At 37.1% G+C, this 17,209-nt stretch overlaps 1 protein-coding gene across 1 annotated transcript; it reads right to left on the bottom strand.

The window, feature by feature from the left end:
• Positions 1-54: 54 nt before the first annotated feature.
• On the bottom strand, positions 55-8,537 carry LOC137401637 (transcription factor SOX-5-like). The gene is made up of 11 exons (XM_068088089.1): positions 8,384-8,537; positions 6,667-7,039; positions 5,538-5,583; positions 4,252-4,308; positions 3,834-3,947; positions 2,965-3,194; positions 2,566-2,719; positions 2,303-2,458; positions 2,054-2,159; positions 1,709-1,848; positions 55-1,214 (listed from the first exon to the last, which is right to left on the bottom strand). The coding sequence occupies exons 1-11, from the start codon at positions 8,416-8,418 to the stop codon at positions 1,093-1,095; spliced, it is 1,533 nt and encodes a 510-aa protein (XP_067944190.1). The 5' UTR covers positions 8,419-8,537; the 3' UTR covers positions 55-1,092.
• Between the last annotated feature and the right edge of the window lie 8,672 nt (positions 8,538-17,209).

Raw genomic sequence — 17,209 nt, 5'->3', positions numbered from 1 at the left:
AGTGGAAAGGTGCAAATCATCAAATAGAAATTGTTAATCGACTAAAATTCGTGGTCAGGTTTAATGTTTGTATATATTGTAATGATCTACACAGAAAAAACATGACAACAATGTTAAGGACCAAAAGGAAAAAATAACAATGTACATTCTAAAATGCATTTAAACATGAAAATATCAGCCACAACTGTTGCATTTAACCATTAGAAGCAGCATACGTAACAGATGTATGCTGCCAGCAAACAAGCAGGATGCGACAAAATGATTTACAATACGCTGCCGTTAAAATTTAATAATAATTTTAACTTCTGTAACAAAACAATATAATTTTGTAGAAAAAACTTACAGGCGTGTGAAGCAATAAATTCTGGAAAACAAAATATTGTGCATGCTGCTTGTTGAATAGACAACAATAACAATATACATGTAATTCCTTTTCTGGACCACATGTGAACATTGAAGCAGACTGCCATAAGCATAAGCTATTTGTGACACTAGCCTGCAGGTGTGCCTGCAAAATGGCAGTTGAACATAAGATAATTGATGTCATTCGTCATAGCAGTAGTGTACGAGTGTAAGCTATATAGGAGTGGTGGAGCCAACAATCTAACCAAATTTGAAGATTGTCTTAAGAAAATCAAGGTGTCTTTACTAGCAAGAGTTGTCAGCACCTGTCGTCGAAGCTAAATGAAAGTTTTATGCACAATGAAATAGAATTTTTGCAATATCTATAATCGAAATGCTGTCAAAAAGCTGGTACTTGCAATATAATATTGTCTTGCAAAAATATATAATGTACAACCTTTATCGAACACGAAGTGCTCACCGAGTCACTCAATGAACAGAAAAAGACTAGAAAAAATATTCTACCGGAGAGGCAAGGTAAGGAATCTGAAACAACATAGCACTTTCTGCCGCGTGTGCTATGTCATTCGTCAGCAGATAACAACAGACAAGGTGGGTAATTTCAACACCGGCAACAGTTCAGCATCTTCTACTCATCTATCAAGCGATGTATAATATAGAATGACTTAAAAAAATATTTATATACACAGATACTACAGTAATGAAAAATCCTAATATCTGAAGAAATGCTCATTCGATGTGCTGAACTGATTGTGCTGCTGTCGTAGCGCTGCTGTCAACCTTGGCATCTCCTGTGTGTCCCGGAAATATAGGCTGCTGATCTGTAACCCCATTTGGCGAAGCTTCACCATCTAAATAAAGTTTAATCGTTTTTAGATTGTTATAAAGCAATTGTTAGATTATTGTTGCCCTCAAGAGCTTGCAGAGTCTCCCTCTCGTAATCAATTTTAACTGTTATAATGCGGCATCTTAGTTGGACCCAAACAAGACTGTTTATGGAGTATGTTGTTTGTTTACTTTGTAAATTGTTACATCAACCAAGAGATTTTCTGACTACTTCTCACCGTGACTTTTTTCCCATTGAGTGTGCCTTTGAGAGCGAAAAACATGGAAAAGAAATTTAACACAAAAATTGATAAAAGAATTGGTTAGTTCTGGATTAGTCTACTATATTAGGATTACATATGTATACAAAGCAACAAGTGTAGCAACTGAATCTAATCAATTTTTGTGTTTCTTCGCGTTTCATTTATGTAATTTTTTATTTAAACGTAATTCTAAATTTTAATAGCATATTTCTGTCAAATCTAAAAACCAGACTATACAAAGTTAACGTTTAACTCACCGTCTCCTTCCATTTCATACATTTTGCCATTGTCCCACCATATTCTTTGCATCTCGTGCCGTCTATTTCGCATCAAATTTTTATATTCTGATATTCGAAGCTTTTTCCCATCCACAATACAAGTACGCTTTGGCCTTGGCCTAGAAGGTATCATAAAACATAATTCTAAATTTTAATAGCATATTTCTGTCAAGTCTAAAAACCAGACTCTATACAAAGTTAACTTTTAACTCCCTCTCTTTCCATTTCCTACATTAAATCAACAACCACTAACTAGCTCTAAACTGCAGCAAAGGTTAACGAGTGTAAATACTTGTTTAACGACGCAAACAGCTCAGAACTTACCTATATCTGTAATCTGGATGATTTTCCATATGTAACTTGCTAAGCCGTGATTGCTCCTCGTAATATGGCTGTTTCTCTGAGTTTGACATGTTTTTCCATTTAGCGCCTACATTGAGAAATAATAGCTTGAATATTAAACTAAAGAATGAAAACAAGATGTGTGTGAATCAGTACAGACTTGCGTAGAAACAGAGCTTTAGCCTCTCCCCTCCTCAGAGAGCGTATGATAGCGTGAACACCGTTTCTTACCTAAGATTTTACTGATGTTTGAGTTGTGCATATCAGGACACTGCTTAAGGATCTGACGTCGCTCCTCTCTTGCCCAGACCATGAACGCATTCATCGGCCTTTTAATATGAGGTTTGTTTGGTTCCATCTTATCTTTTGGTGAGCGAATGATCTTGGCTATGAAAATTAACAGCAATGTTAACATGGCGCTTCTGTAAAAGCTGACCAGACATGGTAATTTTAGATTAAGGTAGAGACATAGATTCAGATGGTTTTCAGATTACCTTGAACTTCGTCATCACTTCCTGCGCTCTGGTGACGATTATTGTTGTTCATCATGGGAGGTGTATGCATGGGCATAGATGCGAGAGCTGGCATTGACATCGACATAGCTGGATGGGGCATCTGCATAGCCAAGGCTTCCTGCACTAACTTCTCCTAAACATATTTCAACAACCAGATAAATTTGAACATTCCTGAGTGAGGACAAACCCAAACAATATAAAAGATACGAGTTCATCTAGAGGTCAAGAGCCATAAGGAATTCAGCACTGAAGATGCACTAATAACAATTAGCCTGCCAGCCCACAACCTCTATCACCGGTCACCTCTTTTACTTGAATTTATACCCTACAAACACAACTACTGTTCCTCTCCTACTTTACTAGTAGTGACTCTACTACCTTGTCAATACAGCTGTTGGAAGTGGAAGGTATAGCCATGGGTAAGCCAAGGGCTTGTCCTGATGCCATTAGGCTATGAAAAGCCGGTATGAATCCTTGCGCTGTTGGTAAAAACTGAGTCATCGCTGCCGGGATGCCAGCAGCAGTCATTGCCATGTTGCCGTGTAGGGTGGCTGCCATAGAAGTCTGTGATAAAGGAATTTGTCCTACTGTTGTAGGAGTCGTCATTGCTGCAAATGATCAATTATCGGCTGCATGTGAAAGTAACCATTTTGTACACTACTAGACAATGCAAAAACTCATTACTAATTATATTTGGAAGGAAAAGACAGCAGTGAGGAGATTGTGTAATCTGAAGGCACCAATAAGACCGCTAATGGAATTCATGCCATTGATTACTAGTAATCTTCAAGTCATAAAGATATAGCCCCAAGACTCTCTAACTAGAATAAAGCATTGTCAGTAAGTTCCCTCAAGGACTCTTTGTCCATGCAGCTCCCTCGAGCTCCTCAGTTCAAACGTAACAATTATCTCAATAACAAGAGTGACAGATTTATTAACAAAAATCTGCGTTTGAACATAATCACTGTAAAATAAATTAGAATATTACTGCCAAGATCCAAGTCAAATTTCTCCACACCCAAATTAAATGAAAAAGACTACTTTGATATTCTATATGCCTCCGGTCAAGCGCATTGCCTATCATGAAAAGGGTGTCTTATAGCAGAGTTCATGTTTATTATCTCCTCTTTCAACTACCTAATTGAACATATTTTTTTCTTTTTGCCTGATGCTATGATGCTCCGAGCTTTTGAATATGTAGAAGACAAGCAGACGTTGAAAAGAGCAAATTTAAGGGAAAAACTTACCTTTTTTATTTTCGATTGTCTGTTTGGAATTTAGATCTCCGTTATGCATCTGACGCGAGCCAGCTTTGTCAGCTTTTGTCCGAGGTTTCGTCAGATTCAGCGGAGCATTGTCACCTGAAACGATGCAGTCGAGCAAACGATGCAGTCGAGCAAAACGATGCAGTCGAGGAATCTCATGAGTCAGGTCCTATTACCTCCTTCAGCTACCGCTAATAGAAATACCAGCTAATAGAAATACCAGCCTACGTAGCGCTGCGCTTTCTACCGCTTTTCTCTATGATTCACCCTTTACTGAGACAATGGATTCTGTGGAAATGGCAGCGTTAGACAGATCGCTGTCATTAGATGACAGACAAACTAATTGCATAAATGGCACCATTGTGCTCAACTTGTGAGGTTGATTGATTTCAATACTGACCAGAATCGCTGCTCCAGTCACTATGGGGACTAGCGCTGCTACTTCTGTTATCTCCTTCTACAAAGGAATATCAACATTACTTCAAATGAATCAACCGAGCAGCAACAAATTTGTTGGCAGCAGGTTTGTTGTTATTAACGTCAGATGAAGGCTGTAAATGAGAGCATTGTGTGCTGCCTGCTCGCACAGCAACAAGAGATGTTGATAATAATTGGAACAAGTGCTTGCGTAATGTTAAGATCATTTGAGCTAACGCAGACCTCTCCCAGTCCATACTCGGACAGCGATTAAGGAAGCCATTGTTAATGCACACATTGTAATGACTATTGTCGCTGGGGGCTGTTATAAACCTATTCTCTGCGACTATTGATCCGCTATCACGGTGGAGGCACAATAGACAGTTCTGATCCGCGTCAGCGCTGACTACAGCTAATTCTCACACACTACTTCCTTTCACCTAGTTTGATAGTTGCTTGGTGTTCCTCAAGTATCTATGCTGTTGTTAGGCTAACAATTAGCAACTGTCCTTGACCAAAATTCGATCAATTTTGCTAAAATGTAAAGTTGCGATATTCGCAAGCTGGTCCGTGACACTTCACAAGATCGTCTCACTCGGTCTGTTTATGAACATAAAAACAGTAACTGTAGTTGCCATGCCAGCATTCCATATGATACTTAAGAAATCGTTTGATTTTATTCGACTCTTTTATTTTGCATCCTATTGTTACTACGGGAAAACTGTTCTCGCATGTATGCTACCTGTTCACCATATTTGTCGCTTTATTAAGCGGCGACTACTTCTTGGTACAATCAGCTTGATCTTTAAGGACTGACTGTTTTCAAGAGCAAATTTTTCTCGACGCGATGTATCTTTTAAAATGAGGACCAACATTTGTATCGACCCAACTGCTATCGCTCTTTGCTGGTGTGATGTCAGGCCATTAGCTATGTTTTTTAACAATTTTTTAACGGATCAACAATTTTCAGATAAAGGTTATGTCATTGACAATGGCTCAAGATCGAGAAATGACAATAACTTCAAAGTTTGGTTTGTTTAGCCAAATTCATGCTGTTCGATGCTATTATATTCCTTGTAAATAAAATGAAAAGAAATTTTATTGTTATATAATGATTTTATAAATAAAAGAAGCTGAACACAGATTAGATCATAATGACGTCTCTAGTTGACACAGGCTAACAGAAAGCGATAATAGACACTATCATATAGTCTCTCATGTGAATAGCATAGACAGAAATGACGATAAAAGTGAAAAGAGATCGCTTACCAACGTTGCGTGATTTGAGCGGATATTCTTTGCTTTCCTCAGCTTCCTACAACACAGAACAAGCGCTTTCAATTAGTTTTTGGTCCACACACACGAAACCTCAAAAAGTGAAAAAATTTAGGAAACAAGCAAGTGAATATGGCTACGTATAACAGCACAATATTATATATATACAATAATATATGTTCAATATATATTATCTACGTATAACAGCACATTATTATATATACAATAATATATGTTCAATATATATTATCTATATATATATATATCATATAATAGCTGTTATTATCATTTGCTAGCCCAACCAGCATCTTCAGAAAGAAGAAAGGTGGCAGAGTTGGCTTATCGCGATGAACTTCTACGCGGAACCAAAAATATTCTGGCCCTATATAGATATATCAGCTTGAATGTTTATAGGTATTTAGGAAAAGGAACTGAAGTCAGCATGTGAACTATCGTGAGCTTGTCAAGCAGAGATGAACTCAAGTGTACAAATTGGTGAATGTAACAACTAACAAATAAAGAAAACTGGTAAATAAGTTCACCTCACACGCTCATCTACAATGGAGAAAGAATGACATGCAAGAAAGGTTTTTTAATGCCAACTTCATTGACAGCAAAAACAATGGGGAGTTTGCCCTATAACAGTTATTTATATCCACATACATCCCTCTAATAACTGTTGTTTCAGTAAGAGGATGACTGACTGAGTTCTTACTGAAAGTTAGGGGGTTAACAAATTACCCTACCTAGGCATATCATCAATCTCTTGCCAACTGCTCCGATATTTGGCAATGCCACCAAGTTAGTAACAATGATGTTATATTGTGTTTGATATAGGAGCGTGACTAACCCCTTGGCCTAGATAGTTAAATACCAGGGTTTGGCTGCCACTTGAACAAGAAGTTTGTTTTTCCAAGATTCTAGCCTCATCAAAACAACCACACGCATTCATTAGCGGTCTTACAATCTAAAAAGCAGTAGTCACATCAAACCGATGATAAAACTGGCTCCACCTATTATTCCATCGAAGTGTAACTTGATGAAAAAATAGAGGAATGATTCACGGCATTTGTTTAAGGCATGCCTCAAAGCTTTCTATTTTATAAGCAGTGCTCGTACTCACCGTCTCCGGTATCATCTCTTCTCCGAGGTTTTGTTGCAGGTGTTGCAGTTCAGCGATCATCTGGCTGAGTTGCTGTTGTTTTTCGGAGACGCTCGTCCGGCTGCCCATAACCACTTTTTTTACTGTGCTCATCATATCATCGTTGACGAGTGATGAGAATATCCTCGCCTTTTTACTGGCGGGAGGAGAATGAGAGTCGTCGCTACAGTCTGTGATTGAGCTGTGTCGTTTTGAGTTTACATCTATTTGTAGACCGGCCTGGTCACCGCCGAAGGTGTGGTCAGGCTCGAAGGAGCCGTCGTCAAGCATATGTGATTTTGCCATCGTAGGTGAGAGTTTTATTGGTACGTTTTTTCGTTTAGATGACATATCACTGAAAATTAGAATAAACGCGGAAATTAGCGCTGAAATGAGCCAGACAAGAATATATATTGAAAGAAGCCACTAATACATGCCTCCGCCACCCCTTCCCATGCACATCTAAGGCTGTATCTAAAGGAGCACATATGACGCTTGTCCGTGATTGATACGAAGGCAATATACAATATAAAAATATGCCAACACTTAAATGAAGAGATAAGATTACAATGAATTATACATGACATACAATCTGCATGCAAACACAAAGCAATTACTTCAGCAGCTAAACAAAAGAGACAAAGAGAGAGCTTATGCTGCCGCTCCGCATTGTCCGCAACCAATCAATAATGGCCAACAATGAATAGAGACCAGTCTCTGACAACAATGGATTCTAATGCAAGCACATAAATCTTAGTGAGCCACAGGTAACAAATAGAAAAATCAATGTAACGCTACGCTAAGTATAGATTTGAGCCACGAGCAGAAGAAAGGAATCACAAGGTTTATTGTTATATCGAGGAGAGGAAAGCGTTCAACACACGCACCAACAATACAATTGTATTAGGTAAAATCTATAATATTTTGAATACAGTATAATGGCTGCATTAGAATCCAATGAAATTTCTCATCCTTTGGCCCGCTGAGAGTTGTCTAAGGGTAAATGATAGCCATAGCAAGCTCGGCCTTACGAACACAAATGGATACATGTAAGCCAGTGGAAAGTGCTACCGTCTCAAGCATCCCTGGTTGTAATAACATACAGGAGTCACTCTCGACATCATTAATGTGAAATCAGAACAATAGAGCAATAGATAACAAGAGAAGTAGCGAGCTATCTACCTTTCAATCCAGTAAAACGACATGTGAGCCAATAACTCCTAATCAAATGCTCAACCCATTTTCGAATTCAAAAGAATTGAAAACTTTAGACAAAAGAAACCAACCTCATGATAAAGGCATGATAGTTCGTGCGTAAAAGAAGAGAAGATATCAGTCTCACGAATGCTGATGTCTTGCAACAGCGGTTCAACCTGGCAGCGTGTGCTTGAGAGAACACAATGCATCACTGTCTTTATACACAATAGACTGCTCCATTTGATTACAGATGTTAATAAAGCTCTATCTTCAGTCTCCACACTGATCAATACGCGCATATTATTACGAGCACGATAATAATTGTGCAGAAGACAATAGACTGAATTAGCCAAGTCCCAAAGTAGAGAACAAGATTGCATTGCAAATCGATGGACTTGGTCTACACACGGCTCAATCCATAGACTTAGAGATAAACTAGAAAAGACAATTAGAGAAGGTACAATAGAACACTTCTGCTGTCTCTGACGCAGCCAATACATACCAGAGAGCTGGGTATTGAATCCAATGCAAGCGCATTCTGTCGCTTTGTGTCCAAATACTATGATAGAATAAAAGTGAAGGGGATCTTTCACTGGAGCGTTGATTCGGCTGTCTTGTATACTAGCTAGCCAGTAACGCTAGCTCTCAATCACCTCACTCACTCAACTGATAATGCCTTCGTTGGCGAGTTTTTTATGATAGCAGCTCGGTTAGCGGTTAGAGAGGTCAGATGTCACAATGAGAAACAATCAAAGGAATGCCAAATAAATCAACAGCCTATCTACTACAGCATCTCCATACAAACACAATAAAACCAACCGCTTCAAATGAGACAAGAAATATAAAGACGAGCAAATCAAGCAGGGAATGTGATCCATCCGTGAATGATATATTTTAGTTTGAAACTAACTGACTATTTAGCATTTTGTGAATTGCCCTTCAAAGCTGTCAGCTAGACTGTCTTGACATCTGTGTTGGAGAAATCACAGGTCCAAAAACAGCTGATCTGAAAGGCTTGTAAGTGACAGTGCGATGATGAATGGTTTTTAACACCATCTATAAGGTTTTTTTTTTAATTTGTTTGTCAAGAAGTAAGAATATACTGCCATGCTGTGAAACATCAAACATATTAGTAAAAAACTACTCTAGAATACTTTCTCACCTGTCCACCTCTGAACAATCGTTCGCGGTAAGAGCACACCTCATTCCTTAGAAGCAGTGCCTTAGATAGAGGAGAGAGATAAGAGACACCGAGTGATATTATTACTTACCATAACTGACAATATTGCTCAAGTGCAGGAGCACATGCCCACCCCTATCCATTGATGAGCTGAGCATGAGCTTGCAGACGTAATACAGTGAAAAGATGCATATTGTTAGAGCATTATTTATAGCTCGTTGAACAATGCCTGCTCTCTAATTATGTAATGGATGCCATTGTGGTAACACAGCGCAGCTAGTCAATTATATAATGCTTAGCTAGCGAGCTGGCAATTGATGCTCTCTTAAATGGTATCCTAGGTATTGTCTGCTATGCACATACCTGCTTAATTGGTCTTTGCTCATCAGTTGGAGCAGCACTCCGCTACTCTAACCAAACGGCAGCGAGAACTGAAGAGCATCCGTAGAATATCACTTGAGTTACTCTCTCTAAGATAGTAACCAAAAACCTTGGTTCGAAGAAGGAGGCAACGACGCAATGTACACAAATACACAATGGGACGATATGAATTATTACGCAGGATTGCACAAGGGTGTTGAACAAACACATGCAATCCTTTGTACCCTACGAGCTATTGTGTAAGAAAACAAAAGGTTGGATAGAATTGTGAAGAATTAAATCTGGCTGACAATGGCTCGCAGGATCAATGGAGCCTATTGAAGACAAGTCTAATAAAAACAGAGCTGCTCGAGCTACTTGACAATGGAGTTTTGATTTAAAACCCTAGCGACCATAGAGCTTTGATAAATCGTGCATTGTTCACATCAGAAGACTGAGTTCTGCTGCTATAAAAGCATTACGTGACATTCTATACAAGCGAGCTATTGTTACTACGAGGCTGTTTGCCAGAATGAGTGCCCCATTACCGCATTGTGTATTAGTCTCAATGCCAGGTTTTGCAGCTGCTCCTGCCGATCGCTGCTGCTATCCCTAATAATGGCCTTTTGTTGTCATGAAAGCCATAGATGGCCGAGACAGCACCAGACCAAATAACCATATAGGCATTTTATAAAATTTCAAAAAAAATCATGGTCCGTTTGGTAGACAGTAAGAATGGCGATGATGTACAACAGGAAGCAAATCGCTAATCGCTAGCTAATTTCAAATCGCTAGCAGCATATTTGAAATGCTAGGGGGAGTCAAAATGCTAAGGTGAGTTGAGAAGACTTGCTAGGTAGACCATTGTTAAAACACACTAAGCGACTATCAATTTGATATCTCAGTATGCCAAGCATTTATACCTGCGCTCACACCTTGAGACGTATAATTTGTCTCATGCTCCAATGGTCACACAGCAGTTTAATGCTATTGTTGGTTGAAAGTATACAAATAGTACAGACAATTTTATGCAAATTATAGTTTATCCTGGTAGAGATTCAGTCAGCAACCCTTCCATGTTGTCATGAAAATATTTCTTCATATTAATAGCTATATATAACCATAGTATCTAGTCATGTGTATCGCGCTAGTATATAGCGATGCATACAGCACTAGTATATAGTGATGTATAGTGATAGTATATAGCTATGTGTATAACGCTATTATATGCAGATGTATATAGCAATGTGTACAGCGCCAGTATACAGCTGTGTGTATAGCGCTATTATATAGAGAAGTGTATAGCGATAATATATAACAATGTATATAGCGATGGTATATAGCAATGTGTGTAGCACTAGTATATAGCAATGCATAGTGATAGTATATAGTTATGTATCGTGGTATAGTGATATTATATAGCAATGTGTACAGTGATAGTGTATAGAAATGTGTATAGCTGTACAGACTACCTAATACTATCAACTTACTCAGCTCCATCCAACTCGTATAACAGACTCCAGTTTCAAAGCACTTTTACTAACAACAACTAGATGAAAAGGACTCCGGAATGTGTTGGGTGTTGAAACAATGACATACCACAGATGAAACTAGCAAAGGAAAAGCTTGACCTATGACTAATATGTCTATAGCTATTTTAAAAAGCTAGTAGCCTTGACAGCATTGACACAAAGCTAAATATCCGCAAGATGGACTTACACGAGTTGTCAGCGGAACTGATGAAAACAAGAAGTTGGCAGCAGACGACAGAAGTTGGCAGCAGACGACAGAAGGTGAACAGTAGAAGAGATTAAACAATAGAACATGGGTAGCTGCTGTGAGCTTTACTCGAGCTAGACTTGGCTCAGACGCGATCGAGGATAATAATAGATGAGGCATCGAGATCTTGGAGCGCGTAACGAACAATACCAAAGAGAATAGCCATACTTGTCTGTTATATAATACAGCCTTTGTAACGTCCAACAAAGTCCAACAATATGATACAAAGAAACGGCAAATAGCTTGCCAACACAATGCAAAGCAAATAACGCGCACCTAGCCTAACAATACAGACACAAGAAAAGATTGTACAACGCAAACGCAAGCGTAAAGCTAACAAGCATTTTATCAATTCAGTTTGCGTACTGGTCCATAAACGAGGGGCACATGTGTTACGTAAAGGTATTGTTCGACCTGACAACCAGTGGTCCTATTGCCTTGTCACGCTGTTTTCAAAAAGGATGAGCACGATGAGCTGAAAGTGCTAGGTAAATAGAGAAAAGAGATAGTTGCGGGAGTTGAGTGAAAGGAAGTGTAACGCACTGTTAGATAATAGCTTCTCTGCTATGTTGTGTTATAATTACATTTATTGTTGCAGAGGTTTAATTGTATACGGAATCGCAGTCTAAGCTTCGACTGACTGCACTCTCGATAGAAATGACCTATATTATTGCATAATAATGGCTGGCTGCGTACTAATATAACAAAGCATTTAGGAATCGCCCTCCCGCTATTATCAATTCCACCTGTTCAATCAGCCAATATTGTCTACTCACATTTAAAATAGCTCGTGGCATAAACGCTGCTAGTTAGGGGGGACTAGCAACCTTCCGATTATGGAAATTTTGTCATGCTGAGAGCAAAGGCAAACTATGTGATATACCTGATACAGGATATAACTGCAATGAATCAAAAGGGCTTATACTAAGGCTACAACTAATTGTAGGTTAAGTTATTAAGAGTGCCAAAATTTTAACAATTACTTTTTCTTGAAAGGCAACATTTAAAGTCAGCGAGTGCTAGTAATGACTCATTCTAAAACTAAAAAACTACCATAAAACCTAATAGCATACGCTGCCTATACATGCAGCAGACTCAATGTTCAGTGGGCAGCTGCGAATCGCAGCTACCCCCTGGTATGATTTGTTACCAGACCTCGTTGTAGCTGAAGAACCTTGCTGCTAGTTAATAGCTTGTATAAGATCAATATCATGCCACCCTCAGCAGGTCTTCAGACCTTTTGCAGCCCATTCTATCCGCACTGCTAGTACTGCTGACACAAAATTTACATTGAAGTGGAAGTTACCAAAGTCAGACTATATGTTATTCATATTACAATCTCAAAATATGCCTGTGCTGATAACAGGTAGTTACGAGAGAATTAAAATAATCATACCTTCTACGCTAAAGATCATATATTCGGCATAGACTGAGTTCTTTCCATAAACTACTATCACCAACATTTCTAGAAACAGACTTTGGTACAAGCAAGGAATTGTGTAAAGCTTGAACATTATCTAAAACATGCTGTTTTTATGTGCGAGGATGACAGCTATTGTCTATTATCCTATCAGCACCAGGTTATACTTGGCTTAAAAGAGTCATTAGGTGACAATACTTATAAACCTAATCGCCCGGCCACCACAATTTTATCTTTTAGAGAGCAAACAGTCTTTCAAACCTTTTCAAGATAAGACAACAATAGCAAACAACAACTCTTAAATCCTTGGTAACAATCCTCCTCTCGGTGAATGCGAGAGATAAGATATAAGGCATCCTCCAACACTTGATGCGAAATTAAAGAGAGATATCAGTCAGCTAGTAAGTTTATTGAAGGACCTTTGCAACACTCGGCTACCGGGAAGGCTTATCTGATGCCTTCTCAAAACTTAAGCCTGAATATTTCATGTGACAACTCAAATACCAATATTATCTATCTTCCCAAACAAGTTATTCTTGGCGTATGTTATCCTGAAAGACTTCAGCTTGTAGTTTTATACACTTTCATGGTACTAGGTTTAATACTTGGCATTTGTATGATGCTAGTATCATACGCTATAACTAGCTACTATCTATGCTTTTTTGGCAAAAAAGGAATTTTTTTCTATAAAAACTAAAAATAAGGAAATTTGCTGTCATATAAGAAGACGTCTAAAGAAGTGGCAGTACAGGCTGATGTCTTCGGGCACTGATATGTTCAGCATATGTTTTAGATAATATTAGCGCTGAGTTCAGCATGCTGGTGGTTTTTTGCAGTTCTTTTAGACACATAAAGCATTATTGGGAAAGGCAGCTATCGATGAGTATTATTACTTTTTTTTGTTTTTTTGTTTTTGGGACCAGAGTTAATAGACTTAGCACTATAATAATTATTCTTTTCAATTGATAACAGAAAGAAGTTTGTTGAAACTAAAAATTTAGAAGTACAAATTATCACCTTTGAGTCTGTTATTGAACTTTATGGCCTATGAAATTCACTGAACATGGGAACATCAGTCTACGTAACATTCTTCTTCACTTGATCAAAAGCCACTTTATTGGATAGCATTTCAATTAGTGACTATTTTGTGAAAACTACGTGCTAAAATATTGGTGGCTATCACATCCGCTTAAACAACTAGACATCTTGGAGCCAGCTTGGATTCTAAAAGATCTGCTTTGTTATCTGACAAATACATTAGGAAAGAGAAGACAACTACTGTAAAAGCAATAAAAACTGAAATGTTTATTTAAAACACTTTCTCAACTTTTTAGTGAGAAAGTTTGCATTTTTAGTGACCATATTTGCATTTTTAAATGCAAATATGGTTGTTTAAATAAAGAGAAACATACTATTACATTATATACAATCCTAGATTTAATCCCAAGTCTCTGATTACTCTCATAAACTAATTTACATTTGTAGACAATCAGATGTAAATCAACTATTTATTATGCAGAAAAATTTAAGTTTTGTCTCCTCTCTTGGTAAAAGCTGTGATACACTATTACTACTACTGTGGCTGCCTAACCATTATTTTATAGCCCAAACAACAAGCTGCTCTGTAGAAAACTTTAATGGAAACTGCACACTTCAACCATGACAACAATGACTGTATTTTACAATAGGTTATATTATTGCTAGTATACAACCAACAGAAAAAATAATTTCAATGACTTTGGACATGACCACGGTAACTTTTACTGTTTTGGCTAAACTCAGGAAGATTTTTTGTGCATTACAAGAATTATTTCAACTCAAATTATTATTTTTTGCTACTAAAACCACCAAAAATTCATTACAACCTGCTAATAAGATGTATAATTATTTGAATGCTCAGTTTTGAAAAGCTATTGCATTATTTTAACTGCTTCCATTTTGATATTTTACTGTCAAAAAGAGAACAATTGAGATATATATACATGTATGTATTATCTATTTGATGATACTTGATCGTGTGCGTGGGGTGGAGTCAAACTCATCATATAGATTTACAATTATTAGCGATCTAAAAGTTTGTTAACTTAAGTAAAGCTACCCGTACTCTCAGTCTTACTGTGAGCTTTGAAATTGTTTGGGATCGCATTCGTGATAGTTGTTTAGTATGGAGCTGCGTTAGCATATAGAAAAAGTATTCAGTTAGCTAATAATACGATGTCTGCAGACTGGAAGAGTGAGAGTGGATGCAACTCAGTCCAAGGCTATTTGTGCTGAGCTCCTAAAAATGGTGACGGAGAACAGCACATTTCATTAAGTTCACCATGGCACTGAAATGGTTTTTTTCAGTAAATTATGCTACTCACAGGCTAGTCATAATTTGAGGTACACTGAGCAAAAAGTCAATACCTGTAGAGTCTATCGAAAGTACAATAGTCAATATAGCATGTAAATCTTATGCCTAATGCCTTAATTGAAATTCCAAATGTACGTTGTCATTGGCTATCGTTGACTCGAGTAGACCTACAGTTAGCTTCTGTAAGTGTAATTTGTTCTATGCTACATTTGCCGAACAAGTTGCATTTTGTGCGTAATAAAATTTATGCTGCCTGTTTCGGTTTGAAAGTTGTTGCTGACATTAACATGATGGGCTAATATTGGTGCATGTGAATTATTGTCTGTGAATGCAAACAGTGCTACGTCTAACGCTCAAAAGCATGCATTACATATGAACATATATTTAAATTCTTTAGGTTTTTTGTAGAGTTCACATCTACATGTGAATCATAAACTGTTTGCAAAATCACACTACTAGTAAGGAATATATTTTTATGTTATAATTTTAATTCAATAATTTATTCATTTTGTTTTTCTTAATTCTTTGCACTGCATTATCTATACCCGTAGTTGTTAGTTTATTGTTTCTCATGAAAGTGACAGAGCTGATGGTACTGCTTTCAAAGACATCATTATTAACATTCTGCATGAGACTAATGATGTCGATCTACATGTAGTCTGTGTGACAAGTGATATGGGAAGTTCTAATCGCGCTATGTGGAAAGATTTCAATGTGGGGTTTTGGTTTTCAGATGTTTATATTACATGTACATTTTATGTTTATATTATACTTTTAAACTCTGTTCTTTAAATATTCATAAATTTTTTATATTGCATTTAATCAATACTTGTCTACTTGAAAGTTTATATAGAATTTCTAAATGCTAAACTTGTTATAGCGACTATAATTGAACATTTATATTGAATGTTGCAGAGAGGTAGCCTATGAAATCGACTATATTTTGCAATCTTATTTCTGACTGCAATTATATTTAATAATCATCAAAGAAGCATTCTACTTCTAGTCAATCACAAAATATATTATGTTATTTGATTAAACTTCCATTCACCACTTACTATACATGCAGGTTTGTTATTTTGATATTTAACTCCTTCTGGCTACACATTTAAATTTAGAACTTTCTTCTATGTACATATTGTCATATACATATTAGTTGCATACATGATAAATGATATCATGTATCATGTACATTATACCACAGAACCTGGTTAATGTATAACATAATATGAGGGGAATTGTGCACTCATGTATACATTCTGGTGAGTAATTTTCTTGGGAGAGGTATATGAGTGAATGTCATATGAGTGAATAGGACACATTCTGGGTTTTTCATTAGTCACTCCTGTTAGAGCCTTTGCTTCTAAGGAGTTTGATAATTCAGAGACAAAAATTACAATTCGTAGTAGCTCTAATCGTACAACTGGATATTCGCCACCAGGGCTTTACCGGAAGTCGACCGATGCATATACCGTACTTTCACTCTTCTACCATGTCATCTATAGAGCGAAATCTTAAATAACCTGTTGGATTCCCTCCTAAACCCGGAAATAATATAATCACCGGTCTCACCCTATCCAAAAGGTCACGGCCGGCCATACACGATGTTTCTATGAAACACCTCAACCAGCGGCACTCATCATCGTATCGTTCATAAAATACAAATTATTATTATACAATATCATGGCATTGCTAAAACTTTTTACCATATAGCATAATTTTTGTACCGTGTGTGACTAAAACATGCAGAGTAGCTTTGAAAACGCATAACCATTGGGAAAGGGGAAACATAAGAAACGCAGCAATTTGGTTAATGTTGTTTGTGTTGCAGATAATCTATTCTGACCGAAAGGTACAGCCCAATAAACTAGTATTGTGTGCACAAATCAGCAGTGTCCGTTTTAAAACAATGCCATTATAAATAAGGTTTCATTTGAAAAAAACATCCTTATCATAAATCCCTAATACATGTACATTTGTTTCTTTGACTGAACTCAGCTTCATTATGGCTTATTAGAACTTCACCACGTAGTTTTTTTTACTGATTAATGGATTGATATTGCTATGACAACACAAATTATATTTTCTATTATATATCAGATAAAACACATGAATAGAAAAAAACTACAAAATATCAACTTGAATCATTCCAAAAGTTTATAATCACATTAACAGCAACAAAGGTGTGTAAAAATGAGATGTTTGTATTATACTCCTGTTGCAAACAACAATGGAT

Source organism: Watersipora subatra, chromosome 1 (assembly GCF_963576615.1).
Source record: "Watersipora subatra chromosome 1, tzWatSuba1.1, whole genome shotgun sequence".
NCBI lineage: Eukaryota > Metazoa > Bryozoa > Gymnolaemata > Cheilostomatida > Watersiporidae > Watersipora > Watersipora subatra.
The sequence above is the reverse complement of the archived record's forward strand: the minus strand, read 5'-3'. Positions and strand labels throughout refer to the sequence as shown.

Bases quoted from the DNA above. Each gene is read 5' to 3' on its own strand.
- LOC137401637 (XM_068088089.1), bottom strand. From the start codon at position 8,418: ATGCGCTTGCATTGGATTCAATACCCAGCTCTCTG. The intron at 2,720-2,964 runs GTAGTAGAGTCA...AAATATGTTTAG, and splicing joins CCAACAGCTGTATTGACAAG to GAGAAGTTAGTGCAGGAAGC. The intron at 2,459-2,565 runs GTAATCTGAAAA...TAATTTTCATAG, and splicing joins AAGTGATGACGAAGTTCAAG to CCAAGATCATTCGCTCACCA.